The sequence below is a fragment of the Peromyscus californicus genome, unplaced genomic scaffold (assembly GCF_007827085.1).
Source record: "Peromyscus californicus insignis strain IS unplaced genomic scaffold, ASM782708v3 Scaffold_3__1_contigs__length_106647218, whole genome shotgun sequence".
Taxonomy (NCBI): Eukaryota; Metazoa; Chordata; class Mammalia; order Rodentia; family Cricetidae; genus Peromyscus; species Peromyscus californicus.
Window position 1 is genome coordinate 53,988,680 of NW_026294551.1, and position 27,380 is coordinate 54,016,059.

A 27,380-nucleotide genomic window follows, 5' to 3' on the forward strand; every position below is an offset into this window, starting at 1 on the left:
CCCCACTAAACGTCATTCTCATGCATGTCTTGTATACACACCTGAATCTGGAGTTCTGTAGGTGCTGTGGTCTGTGACTGGGTTATTGCTAAGCATCTAAGCAAACTGTTTAGATGAGCTCTGAGTTCTCTGCATTTGTAAGACTTGTTAGTTTGTTTTGGATTGTTCTTCAGCCTTACTGGCTGGCGCACTTTGTGGTTTAATTCAGTAGACATTACTGTGTATCTGCTGTGTGGATGTGGTGCTGGGACAGAAGTAAAGAGGGGATTGTAGGAAAGATGTGTTAGGAATCTGGAGTGGGCCAGTCATCTTGGTGTTTTTAATTTGTACTATGATCATTTGGGAGTTTTAGGTAGTTGAAATGGCAAGAACAACTAACTAGGTCCCTCCTTCTGTGAATACTTTGGGGAAAACTGAGACGAAGATTATTCAGTTGGAGATGAGTGGACCTTTGGAGTAAAGTTGGATTGAGGGATGACTGAGGATGTTTTCAGAAGTATGATTTGAGAATGTGGGTCTTGCCTGATGTAGTAGTTTCACTTGGCATGAGGGTTCTAAGTAGCTTTCTTCCCTCCCTCCTTCTCTCTTCCCCTCTTCCCTCTTTTCTCTCTCCCTCTCCACTTCGTTTTGAGACAGGGTCTCATGTAACCCAGGCTGGCTTTGAACTTTCTGTGTAGCTAAGGATGACCTCCTGCCTCCAATTCTCAGTGCTGAGATTTCAGGTGTTGCCAGAGGTCAAACCCTAGGCAAGTACTTGAATAGCCGAGCCACATCCCCTGATCCCCAGGGAAGCGTAGGGAGTGGCAAATTCTCTGATACTTGTTTGTTTCTGTTTTTGGATTCCCTGAAGACCAGCTGGCCATAAACTAACTGCTGGAATTGTAGGGTAATTCTGTGGTTAAATTATCTAGAACCCAGTGCTATAGCTGAAAATGCCTCATTCCCTCTGATCCTGTTATGTCATCTGCTGTCATGACCTCATCCACAATGTTGGTTGTCCCTGAGTGAGGTAGGGTGTGTGCTTATGTTTTAGAAAGTTCTGGCCACTCCTAGAACCTTGGAAACTACTAAATGCAGTATCATGCTTTCACTTACATCCTGGGTTCTTTGTCTTTAATGTCACAGGCTTTCTTGACCATGGATGGTGAAGATATACCAGATTTTTCAAGTTTAAAGGAGGAAACTGCTTATTGGAAGGAACTTTCCTTGAAGTATAAGCAAAGGTACTGTTGAAAAACTGTTAAAATAGGGGTGGGATTTGGAATATGCCATGCATAGCTTGCCCATGTTTTTTTCTTTGGAGTACAAGGCTAAATTTAGAGCTTCAGATTTAGGATTGTGATTCCATAGTCACAACAATGTTTGTATTTAAATAGTATAAAACTACTACCAATCTTTATGTTCTTCAAACTGAAATGGCAGGAAGCTATGATTTCCTGATTGCTTGCCTCCTGTGACTTGTCACTGGGCTATCTTTGGCCTTCTGTGTGTACTGGTGCTCCCTCATAATTTACTCATTTGAGATGCTTAAAACAGCCTTTAGTTTTTCCACGCATGCATTATTAGTGTTGGGAGGCAGCTGAGCTTCCAAGATATAGAGCATGTTATAAAATTGCTTTTATAAAATAATGTTTTACTTAGTTGGGAAGAAAATAGCTCTTTGGCCTCAAAACTTAATCTTAAATTTATATTATTTAATGAATCTTTCTTCTTATATATTTTTGAGATTTATTTGTTTTTATTTTATGTGTATGTATGTTTTGCCTGGACGTTTTCTGTACTATGTGCATGCCTGGTGACCATACAGACCAGAAGAGGGCGTTATATCCCCTGGGATGGAGTTAAAGATGATTGTGAGCTGCCATGTAGAAGTTGGGAATTGGAATCTGGTCCTCTGGAAGAGCAGCCAGTGCTCTTAACCACTGGGCCATCTCTCCAGCTTTGAAATCTTACTAAAACAGTTAGACATTTTCCTCCCTTGATTGGCAGAGTTAACTAAGTTTTATCAGATCCCATTGTTCTTTCCTATGGTTGTATCATGCCAAGGGGATGAAGATGCTCTGTGTCCAGCTGAGATTCTTCATTTGTTCTAATGTTACAGATTCCTCCAGAGGCAGGGAAACCTGTGAACCCCTTCTTAAAATACGTTTAAATGCAGAAAATTACGTAATGCCATTATAGAGCAAGCCAGTTACTGAAAACGTTATCTAAATATTAAGCTAGTTTGTAGTATTAAGATAATGTATTAGTGCATTGGGTAAAAAAGATGGAGAAGCATAGTAAACTGCCCAGTTCTGAATTAGTGATAAGAGTGAGTGATGCTTAGATCTACACCAGCCGTTATGATTTGAGAGAATGTGTTGATGTCTGTTGACTAGAATTGAAACTAATGCCCAATTGAAGTTACTTAGTACAATACACACCTCTCCTCTTTCAGTTTATGGAGGAAGAAGCTTGCGATTCTGAGCCATGTAAATACTGCAATTACTGATTTATGTAGTTTTTTTGGGGGAGGGTGTATAACTACTTTTTACTGAATCCTGAATATATGTGGAGCAAGAAGTATAAGACATTTTCTTTACTGTTTCATATTTTATGAGAACATTAATTTTCAGTCAAATTACTGAATTGATATGTTGTATGAGAGGACTCAACTATTAACGTGTCTTTCCCACTTTGCTTCTGCTTAGCTTCCAGGAAGCTCGGGATGAGCTAGTTGAATTCCAGGAAGGAAGCAGAGAATTAGAAGCAGAGTTGGAGGCACAGTTAGTACAGGCTGAGCAGAGAAACAGAGACCTGCAAGCTGATAACCAAAGACTGAAATATGAAGTGGAGGCGTTAAAGGTAACCGTGGCAGAAGCTGCTTCCCTGGCTGCTGCAGTACTGTCGAGTGGACTGGCTTTCATCAGATGAGCAGTGGAGGGCCAGCCAGATGGCTGGGTGGGTGGGGCAGGCACTTGTCGCTAACCCGGCAACCCCACGGGGTGGAAGAAGAGAAACTTTTTCTTCAAGTTGTTTTCTGATCTTTACACATGTGCAAAAGCGGGTACACATACATGAAATTTAGTAATATTTAAAAAATGAGAAATGGATCCGGGCGGTGGTGGCGCACGCCTTTAATCCCAGCACTCGGGAGGCAGAGTCAGGCAGATCTCTGTGAGTTCGAGGCCAGCCTGGGCTACCAAGTGAGTCCCAGGAAAGGCGCAAAGCTACACAGAGAAACCCTGTCTCGAAAAACCAAAAAAAAAAATAAAAAATGAGAAATGTATTATTCAGTAGTACTGAAAGAAGCAAGCAACCAAAAATATATATTTTTAAAAAGCCCAGGATAGCCGGGCGGTGGTGGCGCACGCCTTTAATCCCAGCACTCGGGAGGCAGAGCCAGGCGGATCTCTGTGAGTTCGAGGCCAGCCTGGTCTCCAAAGCGAGTTCCAGGAAAGGCGCAAAGCTACACAGAGAAACCCTGTCTCGAAAAACCAAAAAACAAAAGCCCAAGAGAGACTTTTGAATTTTTAAAAAAAATAGAACCAAGAGGTGGTTCAGAGTTTAGGAGTTCTCCTAGGAATGTTACGGCTGTCAGTTTTCTGCCTGTCATGGTCCTCACTATATTTTAGTTCCTGTATTTTCCCTACCCCTTTCTTGTCTCTTTTCCCCCCTGTAACCTGTATAGTTGGTTCTGGCTGTTGCAATGCTAACTGATCTTGTTAGCTTGCTCGTACATAGGTCTTATGGAATGCTAGCTGCAGTGATTGCCAGCGTCATGTTGTCCTGAAGACAGCCTTTTCAACATTTTCCAGAACTCCTTCTCACCTTTCAGCTCTTACATTCTTTGCACCACCTCTTCTGTGGTGTCCCCTGAGTCTCGGTGGTGGGGTAGGATGGTGTTGTTGTTAGAGATGTCCCATTTAGGGCTGAGCACTCACTAGTCTGTTTCTTTGGCTAGTGTTGAAGGCAGTACTAATCTATGGGTATAAACAAGATAGACGTATTGTTTAGCAAAAAAGCTATAAGTAGGTTCCTTACTAGGGCCTGTGACCTTTTGACCAGGTTTATAATACCAGGCATGAATTCCCTACCATGAGGTGGGCTTCCAATACAATCCAAAAGTGGTCGATTACTCCTCTAACCTTCATGCTGTTACTGCATCAGTGGGCACATCTGACCTGGCAGGTCAGTACTGTTGTTGCATGTGGGGCGCTCTGCTGGGGTAATACCAGCAGCCTGTATGGCAGCTTTTAGCACTGTGAAAGCTAGTCAGCAGAGAGGAAGCTTTCAGTGCAGTTTCAGCTTGACTTCTCTGTCCTGTAACCAGCATGTGCTGTGTCTTCAGTAGTAGTTCGTTTTATTTTTTATTTTATTTTTTGAGACAAGATTTTTCTGTATAACCTTGGCTATCCTGGAACTCACTCTGTAGATCAGGCTGGCCTTGAACTCAGAGATCTGCTGCCTCTGCCTCCCAAGTGCTGGGGTTATAGGCATGTACCACCACTGCCCTGGCTAGTAGTGCAGTAGGAGTAATATCAGTGGCCTATATGGTTTGGGGGCCTCTTAGGTCCTTGAGAATATTTGTCGGGTTGTACTCATCTGCAAACCTAGAGGTTACCCAATCAAGTTTATGTTTCCTTTTTAAAGATTTAATTTTTTTTTTTTTTGTTTTGTTTTTCAAGACAGGGTTTCTCTGTGTAGCTTTGCGCCTTTCCTGGAACTCACTTGGTAGTCCAGGCTGGCCTCGAACTCACAGAGATCCGCCTGGCTCTGCCTCCCAAGTGCTGGGATTAAAGGCGTGCGCCACCACTGCCCGGCCTAAAGATTTAATTTTAAAATACATGTCTCTGTGGCTGTACTTGTGAGTATAGTCCCCATGGAGGCTAAAAAAAGAGCATTGGCTCTCTTAGAGCTAGAGGTACATGTGGTTAGGAGCCGCTTGACATGCATGCTGGGAATCAAACTCTGGTCCTTTGCAAGAGCATCACTTCTCTTCACTTCAGAGGCCTCTCCAGCTTCCAGGGTTAGATTTCTGAGGCAAGGTTTCTATTTTTTTTTTTTCCGAGACAGGGTTTCTCTGTGTAGTTTTGGTGCCTGTCCTGGATCTCACGCTGTAGACTAGGCTGGCCTCGAACTCACAGAGATCCTCCTGGCTCTGCCTCCCGAGTGCTGGGATTAAAGGTGTGCACCACCACCACCACCACCACAACCACCGCCGCCTGGCGGTTTCTATTATTTTACTTTTCAGAAAGATCATTTTTTTTTTTTCTGAGAGAAAATGGTTGTTATGTAAGTTTTACATGAATTAAAGACATTTAGAATGGTTCTGTCCATGTAGTTTTAAAAATATTGCCAAAAGGAGGTGTGTGCTATCAACTCAGATTGTGGTGAAGTCCTTTGATTTTTTTTTCTCCTTAAGGGATTTGGGAAATTCTTTTATTAATAGATGATTCTATATTAACGATGTATCTTTCTCTACACCTCTTCTTTCAGGAGAAACTAGAGCATCAGTATGCACAGAGCTACAAGCAGGTCTCAGTGTTAGAAGATGACTTAAGTCAGACCCGGGCCATTAAGGAGCAACTGCATAAGTATGTGAGAGAGCTGGAGCAGGCCAATGATGACCTGGAGCGAGCAAAAAGGTACAGCATCCTGTGCATTGCATGAGGATAACCGTCGTCAGCTCAGGCTTCCCCTGGACCTTAGGAACCCAGTTTCCCACTCGGTATCTTATGTCCTGTCTAACTCATTGAATTGAAAGGAACCAAAAAAATAAATCAAACCAAAACCGCAAGCCAGGCTTGGTAGTGCACACCTATAATCCCAGCACACAGTAGACTGAGGCAGGTGGATCTCTTTGAGTTTGAGGCCAGCCTGGTCTACATAGCAAGTTACAGACCAGCTCCAAAACAAATTTCCCTAAAACCTTTATCTTCCTAAATAAAGAATTTCACGTGCTTTCGCCATCCTCTTGTCTCTGCTCTTCATAGTGCTGGGGTTACAGGCACACACAGTATCATACCCAGTTTGGTATGTGGGTGCTGGGAGCTGAAATCAGGTCCTCATTGCTATGCTGCAAGTACTCTATTATTTTATTTTACTCGAGATGGTGTAACAGTCCAGGCTGTCCTGGAACTCACTTTGTAGACCAGGCTGGCCTTGAACTCACAGAGATCCACCTGCCTCTGTCTCCCAAGTGCTGGGACAAAAGGAGTGTGCCACATCTGAGTATGGTTTGTGCCTGTAATCTCAGTACTTGGAGACTGAGGTAGGAGGATTTCAGTGAGTTTGAGGTCAGCCTAGACTAAAGATCCTGACTCAAAACATCAAAAAACAAAGCAGAGATGTGCCTCAGGTATCCTTTCTTCCTTGTGTGTTCTCATTACCGAACTCCTGTTCTGTAGGCCTGTGCATCTTAAGCTTGGATTCAGTAGTTATCTTCACACTTTCAGTCTCTTTACTTCTTTTTTTTTTTTTTTTTGGTTTTTCGAGACAGGGTTTCTCTGTGTAGCTTTGCGCCTTTTCCTGGAACTCACTTGGTAGCCCAGGCTGGCCTCGAACTCACAGAGATCCGCCTGGCTCTGCCTCCCGAGTGCTGGGATTAAAGGCGTGCGCCACCACCGCCCGGCCAGTCTCTTTACTTTAATATTGACCAATGGATCCTTTAATTACTGCTTTCATCCTACAGTGGCTTGTTGTTATTGTAGTCAGGTTTTTATGTCTCTGTATTGTTTCTTTTTCTTTTTTGGTTTCTCTGTGTAGCTTTGCGCCTTTCCTGGAACTCACTCTGTAGACCAGGCTGGCCTCAAACTCACAGACATCCGCCTGGCTCTGCCTCCCCGAGTGCTGGGATTAAAGGCGTGCGCCACCACCGACCACCTGGCTGTTTCTCAACTGTTCTAAACCTACATTCTAAACCTAACTACTACGTTATAATTATTGCCTAGTACTATTTTTTTCTTTTTGTTTTAGTGATTTATTTATCTATTATGTATGCAGTATTCTGTCTGCATGTATGTCTGTACACCAGAAGAGGGCACCAGATCTCATTATAGATGGTTGTGAGCCACTATGTGCTTGCTGGGTATTGAACTCAGGACTCTCCTTCCTGAGTTCAATTCCCAGCAAGTGCTCTTAACCTCTGAGCCATCTCTCCAGCGCCAAGCCTAGTACTTTTTCTTTAGTATTGACTCTTGATTGACATGATACTATTCACTGTCCTTGGAACTGATCCCTCAGAACTTCTACTATAATAAATGCTAAAAAAATAAATCCAGCAAGAAGGATGTCCAAGCTACTCCAGAGCAGCTCTAGCACCTGTGGGAACTGGGGAGCCTTTTTACAAATTGGAGCTGAGTCTTCATAGAAGGAAAGTCAACTAGGCGGAGAGACAGTAAAGAGGCTGAGAGGCTAGAAGGTGTTTGAGGAACTCCATTAATAGGCTGCTTTGATTGGCAGGTCTAGTGACAGCTGAAGGGTGTAGGAATGGAAGGTGCTTGGGGCCAGGTTGTGACTAACCCTGTGTGCTGTGCTTGAGAGTCTCTTTATTTCTTTGAAAAAACAAAGAAAAGAAAAAATCTGAGCTTGAGTTGAGAAGACAATACTGAGAAGTTTAAGTAAGGAGGAGATGTAAAACCATTAGGCAGTAGTAATCCAGATGAGAAAAAAGAATTAAGGCAGGAGAGGGGATACTGTTGGGGACCAAAGACTAAAGAAGAAACACTTTGGAGAGACATTTTGGCAGCTGACTGTAACTGATAAGATTGGAATTGGCATTCTGAGTTCTAACTTTAGGTTGGGGAATTTTATTTCTGTAGTAGATAGCAGGGAATGGGAGGCCACAGAATAGGTGCATGCTAATTTTTGTTGAATGGAGTGAGATCATTCTCCAAATTGGGTCAGGCTGACTGGGTCAGGAACAGCAGGAGATAAACTGACTGCTTCCTTTTGTGCTAGCTGTTTGTACATGTTGTTTAATTCATGGGCTTTTACATTTTTTTTAAAGGGCAACAATAGTTTCACTGGAAGACTTTGAACAAAGGCTAAATCAGGCCATTGAGCGAAATGCATTTTTAGAAAGTGAACTTGATGAAAAGGAATCTTTGTTGGTCTCAGTACAAAGGCTAAAGGATGAAGCAAGAGGTAAGTGTTAGAACTTAGCAAGTATTTATCCATTGCCTTGTCCCTGAGCCCGGGAGGGTGTTCGTGCTAGGGAGTCAAACCCAGGACCTTGAGCATGCTGGGTAAGCACTCTGCTTCTGAGCTATGCCTCAGCCCTCAATTTCTAGGAAGCTCTAGTTTTACATGCATTTACATGCCTTTTAATCACTGCAAATTGCTTTTAACTTGGTAATTTTTTCACACCCATATATCAATGCTAAGAAGTAGGTATGACCTCCATATTTTAGATGAGAAAAGTGAGACAGAGTTGGAGTTTTTCCAACATAGTACTGCCTTCAGTTGGGATTTTTTTCTTTACTGATTCTATTTAAATATCTTCACGTTATCTATATAGAACCATGTATGTGTTGTATATGTTGCTGTTTATACGTGCAGCTAGTACACACTTTAAGACTTCTGTCTCTCCTTAGAAGCACAGTAGATCAGAATATTAGAAAAGCCCACTCACAGTGTGACATATTTGGTTCAGTTTTTATGATGGACATAATATGTCCTTATATTTTTCTTTATATAACTCCTGACTATTTCCTGTGAGCAGACCAGTGGACATACACATTCCCTTTCTTCTGTTTATATAGGAAATATACATGCTATCACAAGTTTTTTTTTTTTTAAATTTTATTTTATGTGCATTGGTGTATGTCGGTGTGAGGGTGTCGGATCCCCTAGAACAGGAGTTACAGACAGTTGTGAGCTGCCATGTGGGTTCTGGGAATTGAACCCAGGTCCTCTGGAAGAGCAGTTGGTGCTCTTAACCGATGAGCCATCTCTCCAGTCCTCGCCATCACAAGTTTTTAAAACAGGTTTTGAGTCTGGAGAGATAGCTCAGCAGTTAGGAGCATTTACTGTTCTTTCTCTCATTTCCTTTATAATAGTCTGAATGTTATTGTGCATCTGAGGAGAGAGGAAGTTTTAAAGGAAGTGTATTTTAACTATATGTAATCTCTTACAGATTTTCAGTGCCTTTTTATTTTCTTTTTCCTGAGTGTGATGACATTTGAAATTTTTTTTATTAGAATTTAAAAAGATTTCTTTTTATTTTTGTGTAGAGTTATTTTGTGTGTAAGGGTGTTTTGGCTGCATGTATGTGTACTACCTGCATGCTGGGTGTCCCCAGGAACTAGAAGAGAGCATCAGATCTCTGGAACTAGAGTTAGAGATGGATGAGCCACCATGTGGGTGCTGGGAATCCGACCTCAGTCTTTTGGAAGAGCAGTGAGTTTTCTTGACTGCTGAGCCACCTCTCCAGCCCCCGAAGAACCGCCTGTTTTAGTGTATGTAATATATATACGAATAGTAACTTGGCACTGTTTGTTGATAGCTCTTTTGTCTTGTGGTGCTAGCAATGAAGCCATGGCCTTGGGCATGGTGGGCATCACTGCCCATGTGCTCCAGCCCCAGGCTCACTCAGTGCTACTTGGTTCGTTGGTTTGAGGAGGTGGCCTAATGCCTGCTGGACAAGTGCTCTATCCCTGAGCTGCAGTCCCAGTCCCTTACTTATTTTTAATTGTGGTAAAAACACAGAAAATTACGTTGAACAGCTTACCTATTTTGTTTTTTGAGACAGGGTCTTACTGTAAAGTAAAGCCCTGGCTGGCCTGAATATCACTATGTAGACCATAGTGGCCTCCAACTCACAGAGGTCTGCTTAACCTCTGTCCTCTTGAGTTTGGAGATTAAAAGTGTGTGCTAGCTGATTTTTTTATTTTTATTTTATTTATTAATTCATTTTTGGTTTTTTTGAGACAAGGTTTTTCTATGTTGCACTGGCTGTCTTGGAGCTTGCTCTGAAGACCAGGCTGGCCTCAAACTCACTCAGTGATCTGCCTGTCTCTGCCTCCCCATTGTTGGGATTAAAGGTGTGTGCCACCATGGCCAGTTGTTGATTTTTTAAACATGTTTTATTATTATTTATGTGACTGACTGATTTCTTTTCTGTAGTGTCCTCAAGGTTTGTTTAAGTTGTAGTGACAGCATATCTTTTTTTATTAAAAAAATTATTACTTTTTTTGGTGTGTGCACGAGTGTGTGTGTGTGTGTGTGTGTGTGCGCGCGCGCGCGCGCTCCACCTGCACCTGCCTGCATGAGTGCAAAGGCATGAGTGTGGAGTTTAGAGAACTTTTGGGAAATTGTTCATTCCTCTTTCTTTAAGAAAAAAGGATTAACAATTCCCTTGCCCACATTGGTTTCTTTTCCTCTGTGACTGGGCTGTGGGTTTGCTTGCCTCTCTTGTCCTTGTGGACAAGGCAGCTGTGGATCTAGGTCACATCCATCAGTTTGTAATCCTGTTTTTATCTTTGTTGAGCTCAAAAGTGGAATAACTTAGTATCCTTTTCTTTTTTTCTTTCTGGTTTTTCAAGACAGGATCTCTCTGTGTAGCCCTGGCTGTCCTGGAACTCACTTTGTAGCCCAGGCTGACCTTGAACTCACAGAGATCCACCTGCCTCTGCTTCCTGAGTGCTGGGATTAAAGGTGTGCACCATCACTGCCCGGCTTGTTTTTGTGTTTCTGAGAGAGTCTCTCTACATAGCCCTGGCTATCCTGGAACTCACTATGTAGACCAGGCTGTCTTTGAGCTCATAGAGATCCGACTCTTTCTATCTTTTTTAAACATAAGCAGAAATTCTGCAGGTTAGTTGTATAACTGGAAACATTAATTAAAAATTCAGTATTGAAAAGAGATTTCATAGTGGTGGTTTAAAAAAAGCTAAGGTGGGGTAAGGCATGCCTTTAATCCTGGTGCTGGGGAAGCAAAGGTGGTTGGATCTCTGTAAGTTTGAGGCCAGCCAAATCTACATAGAGTGTTCCAGGCCCTCCAGAACTGAATAGTGAGACCTTGCCTAAAAAAATAATAATAAAAAAGTAAAAAAATTAGAAAACTTTTTTTTTTTTTTTCCCCCAAGACAGGGTTTCTCTGTGTAGCTTTGGAGCCTGTCCTAGAACTCGCTCTTTAGACCAGGCTGGCCTCAAACTCACAGAGATCCACCTGCCTCTGCCTCACAAGTGCTGGGATTAAAGGCATGTGCCACCATCGCCTGGCCTAGAAAACTTTTTTTACTTCATTGGTTTTTGTAGTAGTCTTGAAACTACCATTTCAAAATTTGATATATGTAGACATATATGCAAATGAGTTGGTTAGGAATATTTTGTGTTATTTAGTTTTACTATGAGTTTTATTTTGTGCCCTGCTCTAATTTTTTAAATCAATCATTCATTCATTCATTCATTCATTCTTTCTTTCATTCATATGAGTGTATGTGTATGCAACTTTTGTGCAGGTGCCTGCAGAAGCCGAAAGGAGGGTATCAGATCCCCTGGAGCTAGAATTATAGGCAGTTATGAACCATCTGACATGGATTGGGAACTGAACTTGTCCCATGGAAAAGCCACCTCTCCAGCCCTCATTGATCAATTCCTTTTTGCTTTTGGCCATAATATTGTTTGTTCTCTGAGGTTATAGCATTAAAAATTTTTTTTCCCCTGAGATAGTGTTTCTCCGCAGTTTTGGTGCCTGTCCTGGATCTCACTCTATAGACTAGGCTGGCCTCGAACTCTCAGATCTGCCTGGCTCTGCCTCTGGAGTGCTTGGATTAAAGGCATGTGCTACCACCACCCAGCCTGCCCCACGTTTTTAAGTTCTAAGAGATTATTTAAATTGTAGAGCTCACATCTTCATTCTTGAGATGAAAATTTTTAGATAGAAAGTTTGTTTTGTGAAGTACTAACTTAGGAAGAATATCTTTATGTTTTGGTTGGGACTTGGCAGGAAGTATTTGCTCCCTCTAGTGAGGATTCCTGCTTTTGTTTCAACATTTTGCAGATTTAAGGCAAGAGCTAGCAGTCCGGGAACGACAACAGGAAGTGACCCGAAAATCTGCTCCCAGCTCTCCGACTCTGGACTGTGAGAAGATGGATTCTGCTGTCCAAGCTTCACTCTCCTTGCCTGCAACACCTGTTGGGAAAGGAACAGAAAACAGTTTTCCTTCACCAAAAGGTTTGTATTTTCTCCCTGAGGCCATGTTAGAGGTCAGTTTCAATGCATTTGCTGATGGGACAGGAGCTGCTACAGTTTCAGTTACTCTAGTGTCCGTGAAGCAAAGGAAGGATTCTTTTCTTATTTTTTTGGTTTTTCGAGACAGGGTTTCTCTGTGTAGTTTTGGTGCCTGTCCTGGATCTCGCTCTGTAGACCAGGCTGCCCTTGAACTCACAGAGATCCACGAGTGCTGGGATTAAAGGCGTGCACCACTGCCGCTCGGCAAGGATTGTTTTCCTAGGCCATTGATGTGTAATAGTGAGATGAAGCCTGCAGTTAAGATAGGGGCAACTTTAGTGAGGTTTTTAAGAACATAAAAGCTTTTTATTTTCCAAGACAGCGTTTCTTTGTATAGCCCTGGCTGTTCTGGAAGTTGCTCTGTAGCCCAGGCTGGGCTAGAACTCAGAGATCCGCCTGCCTCTGCCTCCCGAGTGCTAGGATTAAAGGTGTGTACCACCATTGCAGAAATACATGTTCATGCAGGTTTTTATTTTTCCTTTCCTTTTTTTTTGGACCTGCAGATTGAACCCAGAGCCCTGTGTTTGCTTGTAAGAGTACTGACACTGGTCTATATTCCCAGGTCCATGTAGAAAGTTTGAAAGCATAGAAAAGATAAAAAGTTAAAGAAGGTTTTTATTTTCTTCATTAGAATTTTTCTTTACTGTGAGGTTGTGTGTATTGAGGTTGAATGTGTACACGTTTCTTTGCTACTATAAGTTGGTGTTTGGTTTTGAGACATGGTCTCATACAGCCCAGGCTGGCCTGAGAATGAACTAATTCCTGATCTTCCTGCTTCTGCCTCCCAAACTCTGGGATTATAGGCGTGTGCCCCCACATCCAGTCTCTCATACTAAGTTTTTTGTTTTGTTTTTTTGAAGACAGGGTTTCTCTGTTTAACAACTCTAGCTACCCTGTAACTCTCTATGTAGACCAGGCTGGCCTTGAACTCAGAGACACACCTGCCTCCCTAGTGCTGGGGTTAAAGGTGTGCACCACCACCACCCAGGTTCATCCTAAGGTTTTTGATCATACCTAAATATAATTTTATTTCTTGTTCTTGCCACTTAGTATGTCAGGGAAAACCATGGGCTTTACACACAGATGTGAAGAGACTCTGTGAGTTACTGTTTAGATTGATGGAAGGTTGACTCAGATAGAACTTTCTGTTTGATGCACTATGACCTGCCCACAAAGGTAACATTCAGGGGGACTGATGAGATACATCTAGTACATTTGTTAAATCCACATAAGGAGGTAAACCATTTTGTAGCCAGCCTTAGAACCTTGAAGTGCAATCCCAGTGCCTTTTAATTCCAGTGTAGGTAGTTTGCAGTTCATATCTCAGCTTTCTCCACTCCCCCATGGTTCTTCCACCCTCAACTGAAGCTGTCTGTCCTGTTCTTAAAACCCAGACTTTTATCCTCTAGAGTGATAGGAGAAGGTTCTCTTGGCTAGTTTTTTTTTTTAATACAGTGTATTATGATCACAGTGTTCCCTTGCTTATCTGTTCCTAGATCTTCCCACCCCCAAGTTCACACCTTCTTTCTCTCTCTCTCTCTCTCTTATTAAAAAACAACAACAACAACAAAGCACGAACAAGAATAAAATAAAACTAACAAACTAACAAGAAGAGAAACACATGCATACGGAGACACACAGAGACATAGACAGACACACAGACACACACAGACACACACACACACACACACACACACACACACACACACACACACACACACACACACCAGCCCATAAAACACAAAAGCAGAAGCCATAATGTACAAGCAAAACACCAGTAAGGTTAAAAAAAAGCCCAAACAAAACAATATGAGACAATAAAAATCTCCAAAAATACCTTTGAGTTTGTTTTGTGTTGGTCATCTACTACTGTTGGGCATGGGGTCTGCCCTTAAGTGTGGTTTACCTGCCCTATGAGGCTCCCTTGGAGAAATTAACTTTACCTTTGTGGGCAGTTTTCAGTTGGAGATAGCCTTCTGGTTAGGGACAGAGCTCATGTCCACTTCTCCTTCTCAGCACTGGGCCTCTTTCTCCCTGGACCTGTGTCGGCCTGTGCTGTCATAGTCTCAGCGTTCATATGTGGCAGGCGCTGTAATTGGAGTATCTTGGTAGTGTCTGTTAAGGACAAAGTGGGCAGCCCTCTGCCCTCACAGTTCTAGTGTTAGGATCTCCAGAAATACCTGTTGAGATGGTTAAGGATCTTTGTCCTTTAGCAGTTTGGAGTAGTGACACATTGATGTAGTCTAAGTTCTCCACCAGCTGCCAAATGGCTAAGCTGCTTTCTGATCCCTCTCTTCAATACAGATGCTGTCTGTGTCTTGAGACAGGATGACTTGTTTCAGGTGTGTGCTGTTTGTAATATGAATACAGTCAGTGTAAAGGAGCTGCTGAGGTCGTCACTCTGCTTTCTTTCTCTGCAGCTATACCAAATGGTTTTGGAACCAGTCCGCTAACTCCTTCCGCTAGGATATCGGCACTCAACATCGTGGGGGATCTCTTGCGGAAAGTAGGGGTAAGCATTTCATTATTTATCACCAGGTGTTCCACTGCTGGGGTAATTAATGTTGAACTGTTTCTTTCCTGTGGTGAGAACCCCGATGAAGCTGAGGAGTGTCAGCATCCACGACTGATGAGCAGAGACCAGACTAGAGAAGCAGCACAGCCCTGGCTGAGGGCATTTCCCCTGCTGTGCTGTACACAGTGCAGCTCCTCAAAGCCTGTCCTTGGCCCCGGCTCTTAGCCTTCTGGTCTCTCCCTCATCTTGTCTGCTGTGGGACAGTGTCTGGCTTGGGCATGGCCAGCCATTCTTGTCTGGGTCTCATTGCTCTTGGGCTACCTCAGCGTCAGTGCCTCCTTCATGCTTGTTTGCAGCTGGTTTCTTTATTAATTTTAATAAATTAATATTTATGAATATTTAATATTTAAAATAAAAATTATTTCATTATTTTATATGTATGAGTTGCGTGTATATCTGTGCACCATGTACCTGGTGCCTGCCGAGGTCAGAAGAGGGTGTTGGAGCGATCCCTGGAACTGGAGTTACAGATGGTTGTGAGCTGCCGAATGTGTGCTGGGAATCAAACCCGAGTCCTCTACGAAAGCAACAACTGCTGTTAACCTCTGAGCCAACTCTCCAGCTCTGGTTTTTCTTTTTCTTTTTTCACAAAAAGTTTAAAGTGTGTGTGTGTGTCCACTGGGTACATAGTTCACACTGGCCTAGAACTCAGTATATATAGCCCAGGCTGGCCTTGAATTCAGCTTCTTCTGTCTCTGCCTGCTAGTGCTTGGGCTACTTACTAGACCTAGCTATTTTATTTTTAAAGGCAGGGTCTCACTATGTAGCCCTGACAGGCTGGTATTTGCTAGGTAGACCAGGCTGGCCTTGAACTCACAAAAGTCTGCCTGGTTCTGCCTCGGAAGTACTGGGATTAAAGGTACTTCCCACCATGCCTGGCTTTTTTAATTTAAAAGCAAAACCAAAGACCATTCTTTCTCTTTATCTCTCTCTTTATATTACATCTCTTTTACCATCACCCTTGTTGGCGTTTGAACTGCATATGTGCTCTAGACATTCTGGTCTCTGTTCCCTGAAAACTGGTGATGCCAGTGTGGTCAGATCCAATGTGTGCTGGTCTGATTTTATTGAACATTCAACACCAATCATTCAACACCAGTATGCCCCGCCTCCTTCAAATGTCCTCTTTTCTTGGTGTCTCTGAAGCTGTTTCTTGGTGATTCCCACCTATCTGCCCATCTCTCTTTGACATCTTGTTGGGTCTTTTCTTTAACTGTCCCCTCTTTCAGTGATGGTCTCAATCTCTGAACCACTCTTTTCCTTTGAAAAGACTCAGTGCTTGTCTGAGTGTGTGTGTCACTGTGCCTGAAACAGAAGTTTACATGGACGGACAAGTCCCTTCATTGAATATAGGAAATGAAAGATGTCAGTGTGGATGTTGTATTTACAAGTCACTGATGGATAGTCCTAGAGCATCCCAGAAGGTCATTATTTCTGTCATTAATTAACTAGCTCATTGTACTTTTGCCAGAAGAAAGGGGCAGAAGAAAAAGAAGTTTTAGTTTGTTTTTGGTGCTGTTCCATGTTTTTGTTGAAATGTTAGGATAGGATGTCCAACAGATTCTAAAGTTTTGTATTACCTGTGGATTTCCTTTAGTGTTGTGAATTTGAATGGGCTGTATCTTTTTCTCCATGGCCTATCTTTTCCCTTTTTTTTTTAGGGTGCTAGTAGAGAGATACTTGATTTGGGAGACATTTTTGTTGGGGAGGAGGGATTTCATGATATCCAAATGTGGAGAAATGAGAAGTTCCTCTTGTTTTCATATCATCTATTTGCTGGTAGAGCATGCATGTGATAGGTGTAAAGGAAAGATAATTAGATTTAGAGGTAAAGGATAAAGGGTCAGTATCGTTTACAGGTGAATTAATTATAGACAAAGGGTATCAGGTATACAGTTCACGGTATGCTATCCAAAGAAAATGACTTCGTTTTATGTGATAGTGGAATAGATCTGTGTGATGCAGTGGAAAAATAGACCAAAGAACCTATACAAAGAGTGGGCTGCATTAAAAACATTCTTACATGATGATTTTTGTAGTGCTTGCTACACAAATGCACAAAGTCCCAACCTCAACCAGTATTGCGGAACTTAACAAATAATGGGTGGGTTGAAAGATCTGGGGTCTTTCTCTACCTACTGGTACCATGATTTTCTTAGTTGTAAGGTGTCCCTCAGTGATACCGAGAGGAATTAGTTAAATTTCTGAGCTCATCAGAAAGGGGGGCAGTGTAAATGTTCCTTGTTCTACTAGAAAGACAAATGATCTTAACTAACGACCATTGTCCTGAGGGTGAGGGTTGAAGCCTGAAATAGAAAGGATTTGAGATGCAGGTGTTTTCTGTATGGCCAGTGTTTTGACAGCTATTCCTTCTTTCTTTGTAGGCTTTAGAATCCAAATTAGCAGCTTGCAGGAACTTTGCAAAAGACCAGGCATCCCGAAAACCCTATATCCCAGGGAGCGTTAACTGTGGGGTGATGAATAGCAATGGCCCTGAGTGCCCAAGGTCAGGGCGTGCGACCTTCTTCCATAAAGGGTAAGTCTTTGACTTTTTTTTTGGCAATTCTAGGGATATCACCTAGGGCTTCATGTGTGCCAGACAGTTTTTCTACCACTGAGCTACAGCCCTAATCCTTGGACTCACCGATCAGTTGTAGTAAGTTTACAAATTCTTATGTGGTGTTACCAAAGTCTTGAAGGTCACTTACGCTGATGAGCTTCCCTGCGATCTTCTTATTTAAGTCCCAGAGGACAGAGGTCTGTTGTTGTCTTCTGGTCCCCAAGGAATTTGTCACCCCTGGAATCTGCAGCGACTGTCCTGGGGGTAGTCTCCTAAAGGCACCTGTGCCGGGCTCAGGAGAACATGCAGGGTTCCTGTGGCCTGCTCTCCAGGTGCTTATAGCTTGGAAAACTCTGAGCAAATTCTTTTAAGAGAAGGGGAGAACACTGCAATTATTTGTATTCAGACTGTATGGCAAACCCTTTATTTGAATAGTTTAGAAAAATACAAAGTCCTAAAGTCTTTAGACACTGGGTCAAATACAGGTCAGAGTTCCAGGTCAGCCTCGTGTACCTAGTGAGTTTCCAGCCAGCTAGAGCTGCATAGCGAGACTGTCTCAAAAAAGAAAGAAGAAACAAAACCAAACAAAGAAAACAAAGGGGGGAGTGTGTGTGCATTCAGATTTTAAAAAGCTTTGAAGCTTGAAGCAGTGGTATGTCGTTAGTGAAAAAAATTTCAGTTGGCATAGAAGTATGTGAAGTAAAAAATAAGTTTTCTACTTTCACACTGTTTTTGTCCTTTCTTAGAGTTAATTTTCAGGCATGTAAGAGCAGATTTTTATGCATCTGCTATATATAAACTTCTTGCAGCACATCTCCGAGAGTGCACTTTAAATATTGCCTGGTAACTCGCCTGTTTGATTTCCATTGCCAGCGTCTTTCCATGGCAGTGCCTTTCATTTGACTTGGCTTCTGTCTAATGTGCATAGCTATCTCCTTGTTACCGACGGGACTTACTCTAGGGAACTAGCTGGGACCTGTAATCTGTCTGTTGACCGTTTACTTTAGGTAGTTGGTACTGGAACAGCAGCTGATGTGCTCATGATCCCCTGCCATTGTCTCTTGTGAGTAGAATAGGCAGCTTTAAAACCAACAGCAAAGCAGGGACAGCTCTAGAACATGTCACAAGATTTTTAAAGGCGCTTTTATTTCCTGATGTCTTCAGTCGTTACAGCTTGTTTATGGAAGACCTGATTGTTCTATGGAGTCTACTGTTTTTTTTTAATTTTTTGTTTGTTTGTTTGTTTTTTGTTTTTGAGATAGGGTTTCTCTGTGTGGCCCTGTCTGTCCTGGAACTCACTATGTAGACCAGGATGGCCTCAAACTCACAGAGATCGTCCTGCCCCTGCCTCTTGAGTTCTGGGACTAAAGGTGTGTACCACCATGCCTGGCTACAGTCTACTCTTAAAAGTTTTATTGTTCATCTCTGCAGTGGAGTATTCTGGTCCATTGCTGTTTCTTATGACATTTCTGTCCTGAAGGTTACAGCAAGGACCTTCTACTAAAAGCACACTGTAAAATATCACTATATAAGTCAGAACTCTGTTCTATCTCTTAGGGTTTCTCAGGTGGATAAGTATAAAATTAACTGTCATCAGGCTTGGGAGTGCCCATTTTTGAGCTGTTTTGGAACAACATGACATGGACAGGCATTTTCTCATTAGAATAGCCATTCCCCGAACCATACAGAGAAAGTTTGGAGGAAGTCTTCAAGAGTGTTGAAAACTTGTGATTACTGCAATAGAGTAGTTATTCATCTCTCTGTCTCTGGGACCGTATTTCTTGGTGGGGCAGCAGCGGCATCTCACAGTGTGAGAGGAGACATGAAGCAGAGATGGATTGTAGGCAGGGCCTTTGTGGGAGAATGCTGGCAGGTGGTCATGGTGAGGTAGGAGTAAGTTGTCATTCAGGCTCACTGCGCTCTTGCACTTACCTTCCATCCCAGAGGACCAGGGCAGCAGTGCTCAGAGCTGGGGAACCTGCCCTTGGATGTAGAGCATCAGTGTAAGCTGAAAAGAGTGACTGTGAAACTCTGCTCCCAGGAACAGCTAGAGGCAGTGTTTCCCTGTTTCCTGAACTGGATGATGGGGAACGTGCTTCCTGACAGAACCAGACAGCTGTGTTTCGTCTTAAATGATGAAAAGTTTGTTGTACTGTTTCTGCCAACAATGAAACATGCTTTTATGGATTGGCCCTTGGTACAGTGTTTGCGGTATTTAACAAGTGCCTTGTGGATACACCCTGCAGTGTTCACCCACTCTTGCTTCCGGAATCCCTGTCTCTTCACCGTGCTCCGGAGGGTGGGCTGTATCACTGCTTTATCACTGCTTCCTGCTGCTTTGCTTTCGTGTGCTCAGCCTGCCTTTTCACCTGTTACTAGATAAAAACCAGGGTGCTGTGTGCCAACTGGAAGAGGAAAGGACAAGCAGCCTGACTCCAGATATTATTAGTTCTAATAATATTCTAACTAATCCATTATTAGTTCTGCCTTGTCAAAGAAAAGCCAGTCTTTGTAGAAATAGGGAAGTGTGGCTTGGGACTTGAGCATGGAAAAAGCCCCATCTTAAAAACCTTGGCTGTGGTGCTGGCCTTTTGTCCTGAGAGGCCTCTTCTGTAGCTCCATCACTGTAGCTAACTAGTGGACTACAGACTGACAGGTGCATTTTCTTGGGAAGCCTTCAGAGGCAGTTGAGCCTTGCCATATGAAACTACACACACTTAAACTGGCCAGGTCCATGGCTTAAGTGAGTCACAAGTACTTGCAGATTCTGGTTATCTGAGGACTTCTTAGAACCAGGAGTTTGTCCTCTGGGGTTTCTGCTGGCCCCTCAGATGCAGGCTGCTGTGCCTGGTCGCCCTCCTTTCTCCCACCACTGACACTCTTTATATTCCAGACCAAATTTGTGTGCAGTTTGGGTGGTAGTTACTTGAATTTTATCTAAAACATTTTTTTCTTCCATAACTTTAGTCTGGTTTCATATGTATCGCTTGTGCATGGTGCAAATGGTGGGCCAACCAGTCAGGTTTTCCTGGGTTGTCTGTAGGTAGGTGTGGGCTCATTTCAGGGCATGATGTGAAAATAGTGTTTGTATTGCCGTTTAATGATTTTTTCCTTTTTTTTTTATTAGGCAAGAAAAAGTCATATTTCCCACGTTGTTCATGGGTAACTCAATTTGTTTGCTGTGCTATTCTCTGTCTTACTCATGCTGTGTGGTGGAAGACACATTAACACATTGGTTTACTAACTGCATGGGGCTGACTCAGCTTTCGCCAACTTTTAGCCCATGAGTGAGCTTTCTAGGTCCTGTCCGACTTGATCACAGCACTGCTGTGAGTTCTCTGTATAGGACAATAGCCTGTCAGGAGTTGAGTGAGACAAGAGTGGGACACCACTTGAACAAAATCAAACCAAACCTCAGTGTCGTGCTCCTGGGTGGCCGTGAGAGATGGCCTGTGGCACTCCCTGCTCCATGGCTGGGTGGTGTTTGAGTCGAGGGCTGGAGGGATGCTAGGCTCCGGGATCACACCTCACTGTCTGCATGGGGAAGGGCTTCCTCCGGTGTTCTCCTGTTGGAAGCTGGTGGTACTGAACTCCCTGCTCTGTGCTCCATTTTGTGTTCCACATTAACTGGGATGGTAAATGGGAGGTGTGTAGATCAACCTGCCCTTTCTGAACTGTTTGGTTGTTGGCATAGCCTGGGTAGAGGCCTGGAGCTGCCTGGGACTGCTCCATGCTTCTATTTACTTTCAGGGAGAATTGGGCTCTGGATGTCCATTCTCTCCTGTTCTGGCCAGTCAGCTCAAGCTGCCCGCGGCGCCCCCCCCCCCCCCCCCCCCCCCCCCTTCCTCCTCACTGCCCTCAGGAGCACTCGTCTTGCTTCCTTGACAGACTGAGCTTTGACTTTTGTATTGGTAGATGGTGGTTATCCTGACTGGCCGCAGAGGTGCAGTTGCTGTTGTTAAAGCACTTTCTGGAGTTAGAGTCACTTTTACCTTACCTAGATTTGGGGTGTAAGTTCACTGATTGCATGTCGAGAGCCTTTTTCTGCATACTTGATTCCCAGGTCTGTCTCCATCCTTGCCTGTGCCCTTCCTTTAATTCTGTGTGGCCCACTGGGCATGTATTTCTCTACACCTGCACCTGGTGTATTCAAAGCTTTTCTTCTTTTGGGTGAATCAATTTTAGTTTCCTGAAGGGGCCTCTCCAGACCAAAAGCACTCTTTTCTAGTTTTAACTTCCTGCCTCCTGATTCAGAAGAGAAGTGCTAGGTGAGGCCCTCTGCCCAACCCACCTCCAAGTCCTCCCACCACACAGATGTACTGGCTTCCCACTAGAGCTCATGCATACTGGGAGCATGGAAGTGGTTGCTCTCTGAGGGCTCCTGAGTGGCCTGGGGCTGGAGGAGGCTGGGAAGGGTGGGATACCTGGAGGTCGTTGGGGCTGAACAACCCAGTAATAATAGCTTGATGAGTGAGCCTGGGCTAATGACTGGTCTTCTCTTGGTTTCCTGTCTAACAATGGAGATGAACTTGGTGCTGCTTTAAAGTGCATTAATTTAGTCCTGCACCTGTCCTGTGTGTGGGACTGCCCTTGTGGCTGCTGCTTTTGCACACCCCAGTTGACCATATAACAAACTCTTAGCGACCCACAGTGTGGCCTGTCAGATGAGTTGGAGGCTTTCTGTAGTGTAGCTTGCCTGCCCCTGCTGAGGACAGGGATGGAGGTTCGTGGGTTGGACACTAGGTCTCCTGTGTGTTCTTCCTGTGGTTGTTGGAGAGCATCGGGAGCTCTGGGTCTGCATAGGCAAAGGACAGATGGGGTTGTGAGGCAGGCGCTGCCCTGGTGTTCAAACAGACGGTGGTCCTAGGCCTCAGGGGAAGTAGAGGCATGTGGCTTTGGGGAAAGATTTAGAGAGAAACTCTAACACGGAAGTAGAACAAGGCATGGGGCTGGGGGCTGGGTTAGGTTGTGTCAGGGTGTCCTTCCTGCTGCAGTTAGTTTCTGTGGCTGGCTTGATTGCAGGTTCCAAGTATGCGCTGTGTTCATTCCTCTGAAACATGCACTCTTGTCTCCTGAAAGTGGTTGGGCTTTTTTGCCCAGACCCCGCGCATGTCTGTTTCCGTGTGCCATTAGTGACTGTGCAGGGAATATGTGGCTCCTTTTTAGAGAATGTCTTTGTGAGTCTGTGTTCAGCAAGTGGATTACAGAGGTGGCAAGAATGGTGGGTGGTGCAGGGTGGTCCCTCAAAGTTGCTGATAAGATGGATTCACCTAGGAAGTGTCTTAGACCAGCGGGGCTGCAGTTGCCTCCTGAGATCTTGTGTCTCTCCTTTTCCCCCGCCTTGCTTCCTGTGGCTGCATGCTGGTGGGTGGAGTGGGGGTGCCCTCCTCCTTGTGGGTGTGCCTGGACGTTGGTGCTTGTGTGGAGCTGGGTTGCTGTACAAAACACCCCAGCTCTTCCCATCTGGCTTTGCTTGCTAAACATTAATTTTTTTTTCTCCTTGAGATACTGGTATTGCAATAGTTATAAAATAATAAAGTAAAATCTAGTAAAATTTATCTATAACCCAGAGAAAAATAATTTTGTTAGAATTTCCTTCTATGATATAGATGATTTCATTACATATATGTGTATATGTAATATAATCCACACGTTTATTTGTGTGTGTGTGTGTGTAAAGAGTTATTCATTCTATATTTAACTATATAAATCCATAGTGTCTGTGTAAGAGGCTGGAATAGAAGAGAATTTAGGCTATACATTGCTTGCATTTTCTTTTTCCTTTTGTTTTTTTAACATCACACTGAAAGGCAGTTTGGGTACCTGCCTCTTTTTCCTTGTATCATTAAATACATACTGACCATTTCCCCTTGCTATTGTACTGTAGAATCCATTCTTAATAGTTGTATTTATATTTCATTGTTTTGTTGTATAATTATTTACCTAGCTTTCTATTGCCAGACATTTAGACCTTTTGATGGTTTAAAAAAATCAAATTTGTGGTTATAGTGGCCCACATGACAGAGTTGCCTAGAAAGGGGTACATGGTCTCAGTACCCCAGGACTGTAAACTATCTATCCATTCTCTTATCACCAGTGCCTTCTGGGCAACCACTTTGGGATTCGGGATTCTACTGTGGACAAGGAAGAACGCGAGTTACAGAGAGCAGCTAAGTTTCCTATTTGTAGAGTGATTTTAAATGAGCCTCTTTTTCTTCTCTTCTTCCCTTGCTATTCTGGTCACCCCACAGGGCGGTAAATGGCTTCGATCCAGCTCCTCCTCCTCCTGGGCTGGGCTCCTCACGGCCATCATCAGCACCGGGTATGCTGCCTCTCAGTGTATGAGTGCCCGGCCTCCAGGTGGGGCCCCTGCTCTCCTCCAGCAGCCCAGGACACCTACGCCTCGTCCCTCGGTCCCTGGGTCCAGCCCTGTGCCCCTGTCTGCCTCTCCACCGCCGGCAGAGGGCAGGCTGCATGCAGTGGCGGCTGCTGGGCCCTGCCCAGCCCCAGGACTCTGCGCGATATCAATACTGGCTATTTTCTCTTCTCGCCGTAGTGCCGTTGGTTTCACATAATTGCACTTTTGTGGGTCACAAGTGATACATACGTGTATTACTCGATCACTGGATGTGGAAGTACCCGTTCATCACATCTGCCTCATAGCCCCCATTTTGCTGTGCTGATAGGATTTAGTTATGTTTAGGACATTGCAGATCTTCTAGAAGTTCTCCTCAATCAGGTTGACAAGACCCTTCTAAGGTCCCACCCAAGCATCTTCAGTGCTCACAATCATGTGTCCCCCAATCTCACCCTACAGTTCAGACCGTTTCAGGCAGAGTCAGGAACGTCTCTGAATTAGGGAACATTGTCTGTACCTTCTGACTTTTTATGTAAGCCCATTCCATAGGCTTGCTTTTAAAGCAGCAAGATGCCTGTCTGAGCTACAGGAGGCAGGGGCATCTGGGACCTGGCACTCCAGGGCTGAGCCTCTGTGTGCCTCAGACTCAGAGGAGGCAAGTGGCAACTTCCTCGCCAGCTTTCTGGTCCCTCAGTTCAATGACATCTCTTAGAGCATTTTTATTTTCTCGTCTGAAGGTCCGTCCAGTTGCATTGGGAAGGGTTGAGGGCCCTGATTGTGGGCTGGCTGGTGCCAGCTCCTGGGGGCAGACTGGCCAGAGTGTTTGTCTCTTTCCCCCTTTGTTCTTCTCATGCTGCACTTACTGTTTACATTTGTTTTATTGTACATAGGTTTGTAAACATTATTGCCTAAGATATTTGTATATAACTTGGGCTTTGTAGCTTTTATTTATTCAGACTCATATGGCATGTTAATTAATGACTTATGATGGTGTCCTACTCTGGGCAGCTGTATAGGATCATCATGTGGTTAAAGAAGATACTTCCCTCCAAAAAAAAAAATCTTTTAATGTGGAAACAATAAATTTCACAGAAAAAAAAGGGTGGAGATTGCTTTATTTGGTTCCTGCCATCCCACGAGAAAAGAACATAAAAAGGCAGTTCAGCGTCTCTTCTCCCACATAGGTAGTGAACATATAGGAACTGAGACCGAAGATTGAGGCTGCAGAAGATGCCTACTCATGCATGTTTCTAGGTGTGTACCATTTCCAGGGGCAGCCTGAGAATGGTCCAGACTCCACAGGATAGTAGGGAAGTCCAGGACTGATGAGTTTGCCAGGGCATGGAGTACCCCATGGACCCAGGTGCTGGTTTCCAGTTGCATTGCATACAACATTGTGTGCCAAAAGTCCTGGGATTAGATTACACGGACAGGAGCTTCTCTCACACTTCTTTCCTTGGGTTGATGCTAGCAGATGAAAAAGTTCCAGGTGCCATGTTGAGGAAACTGCAGAATGGGGTATGTATGCGTTGTGTTCGGAACCCTGCCTGCTTTCAGCAGCACTAACACAACAGTGTTCTTTACAGCTTCAACTACAAGTGTGCTGCTGAGGGTGGTGGTGGAAGCTGCTGATCTCAGTTTGAGTTGGGGCCAGCCTGGGGTACATAGTGAGCCCCAGGACAGCCAGAACTATGTAGAGAGCTCTTGTCTCCACCCCCCTCCTCAAAAAACAAAACAATAAAACAACAGCAAAGAACCTAAGTGAATGAAGTTAAGGGAGCCAGATCCCTAAGTGAATAGGAAACATTAAGTAAGATGAACCTTCAAACTTTTTCTGTTAACAAATGACAAGAATATCTGTTGTTTGTTTTTGGAGATTTTGTCCTAAGCTGACTGACCAAGAGGCATCTGCAGTCATGTGTGTGAACGATGAAAAACAGTCTACACTGTCCCACTGACTGCCCTGAATGATGGAAAGCAGTCTACACTGTCCCACTGACTGCCCTGAATGATGGAAAGCAGTCTACACTGTCCCACTGACTGCCCTGAATGATGGAAAGCAGTCTACACTGTCCCACTGATTGCCCTGAATGATGGAAAGCAGTCTACACTGTCCCACTGATTGCCCTGAATGATGGAAAGCAGTCTACACTGTCCCACTGATTGCCCTGAATGATGGAAAGCAGTCTACACTGTCCCACTGATTGCCCTGAATGATGGAAAGCAGTCTACACTGTCCCACCGATGTGCAGCATCCTTCAGCTTCCTGCCAAACTGCCTTTGGAAGGATTGGATTAGGTCAGAGGTTTGAGCAGTTAGCAGACACCTTTGTGGAAGCAGGGTGAGGCTGAGTCCTCATCTCTGGCTCCCAGGGATTTCTCAGATGTTCTGAGGCTTTGTACCCATGGGCTTATCCAGACTGCTCTGTCTGTTGCTGCTCTTATAGGGATGAAATGCTACTGCTGCTTTGGGTCCAGGTCCAAAGAAGCAGCAGTATGTGTTATACGTCGTGGCTCTTGGGGAGATGGCCACTCAATTAAAAAAAAAAAAAAAATGCTTGTAGCAAGCACAGCCCCATGAGGACACTGGTTGATCGTCCTCCTTAGCACCCTCTGAGATGGATGGTTCAGGCTACTTTGTACTTGTTGGCCTAAGTCTAACTCTAAAAACAGTGGTTCTCAACCTTCCTAATGCTGCGACCCTTTAATACAGTTCCTCATGTTGTGGGGCGACCCCAACCATAAAATTATTCTGTTGCTCCTTCATAACTGTAATTTTGCTACTGTTATGAATCATAATGTAAATATCCAATATGTGACCTCGAGGGGTTGCAACCCACAGGTTGAGAACCACTGCTCTAAAGGTTGCCCCCGAGTCCCTGCTTTCCTGGTGGGTGCCTGTGGCCTGGCTGTTGTTGAATCCTTAGGGCTGGGAACTGGCTGAGCTGGTTCTGTGGTAGCCTTCCCTTTCCAAGTGCTGATCTTGCCTTCCCAAATGTCTGCTTCTTGGCTCAGAATCTGAGACCTAATGTGTGAGGCAGGGGGACTACATAAATGAACACAGGGTAGCCACTGCCCCCAGTCTGCAGAAGGGACAGCGCAGAACAAGGCCAGGATTGGAAATGGAACTGTTACCTTTTTCTACTGTGCTCTCTTCCCAAACTGGAGGCCTAGCTACTCACTAGGCAGTATGGACCTGGGCATTCCTCCTGCCTGAACTCGGAGATTTATATATGTGCCTGGCTTAAAAAGGCAAATGTGAAAACGAAGAACAAATCTGTTAGTTCTGTGTTGGGGACCAGATAGGATTGTGCTGTTTTATGACTCCTTGTCCTGCTATCAGTCTGCACCCACAGGAATTCTGCTAGTGCTTCCTGTCAGCTCTTTAGGAAGCCTTCCCTGAGGCAGGTGTGACCTACCAGAATGGAGTTTAAACTTTTCACTGACTGGGTGTTCTGTAAGCAGGTGCCATACTCGATTGCCATCTCCACTAACGTCCATAGGTAGAATCCTGCTTGGATTGTGGTCATGGCTGGATGCCTGGCAGGAGGGCGGGGCTCACTTGTGTTGGGCTGGCAGTGTGGCTCTGAGTAAAGTCAACCTGTGAGCATTACACTTAAGTGAGGCTCAGTGGCCAAGCCCTGCTGCTCCAAGGATGGAGCTAGGAAATA

The 27,380-nt window shown here is 44.1% G+C and overlaps 1 protein-coding gene across 4 annotated transcripts in view; it reads left to right on the top strand.

The window, feature by feature from the left end:
* Ndel1 (nudE neurodevelopment protein 1 like 1) overlaps nt 1-24,813 on the top strand; it is a 45,793-nt gene extending 20,980 nt beyond the window's left edge. For 3 of the 4 annotated variants that reach the window (XM_052756769.1, XM_052756767.1, XM_052756768.1), the window contains exons 2-9: nt 1,126-1,223; nt 2,691-2,844; nt 5,479-5,627; nt 7,991-8,127; nt 11,987-12,160; nt 14,638-14,729; nt 17,177-17,328; nt 23,604-24,813. In XM_052756769.1, coding sequence (XP_052612729.1) covers nt 1,138-1,223; nt 2,691-2,844; nt 5,479-5,627; nt 7,991-8,127; nt 11,987-12,160; nt 14,638-14,729; nt 17,177-17,328; nt 23,604-23,697 — 1,038 coding nt within the window. In that variant the 5' untranslated portion in view covers nt 1,126-1,137 and the 3' untranslated portion in view covers nt 23,698-24,813. Of the gene's footprint in view, nt 1-1,125; nt 1,224-2,690; nt 2,845-5,478; nt 5,628-7,990; nt 8,128-11,986; nt 12,161-14,637; nt 14,730-17,176; nt 17,329-20,479; nt 20,515-23,603 lie in introns of all 4 variants that reach the window. The other variant, XM_052756770.1, reaches the window with a different exon arrangement.
* The last annotated feature ends 2,567 nt before the right edge of the window (nt 24,814-27,380 follow it).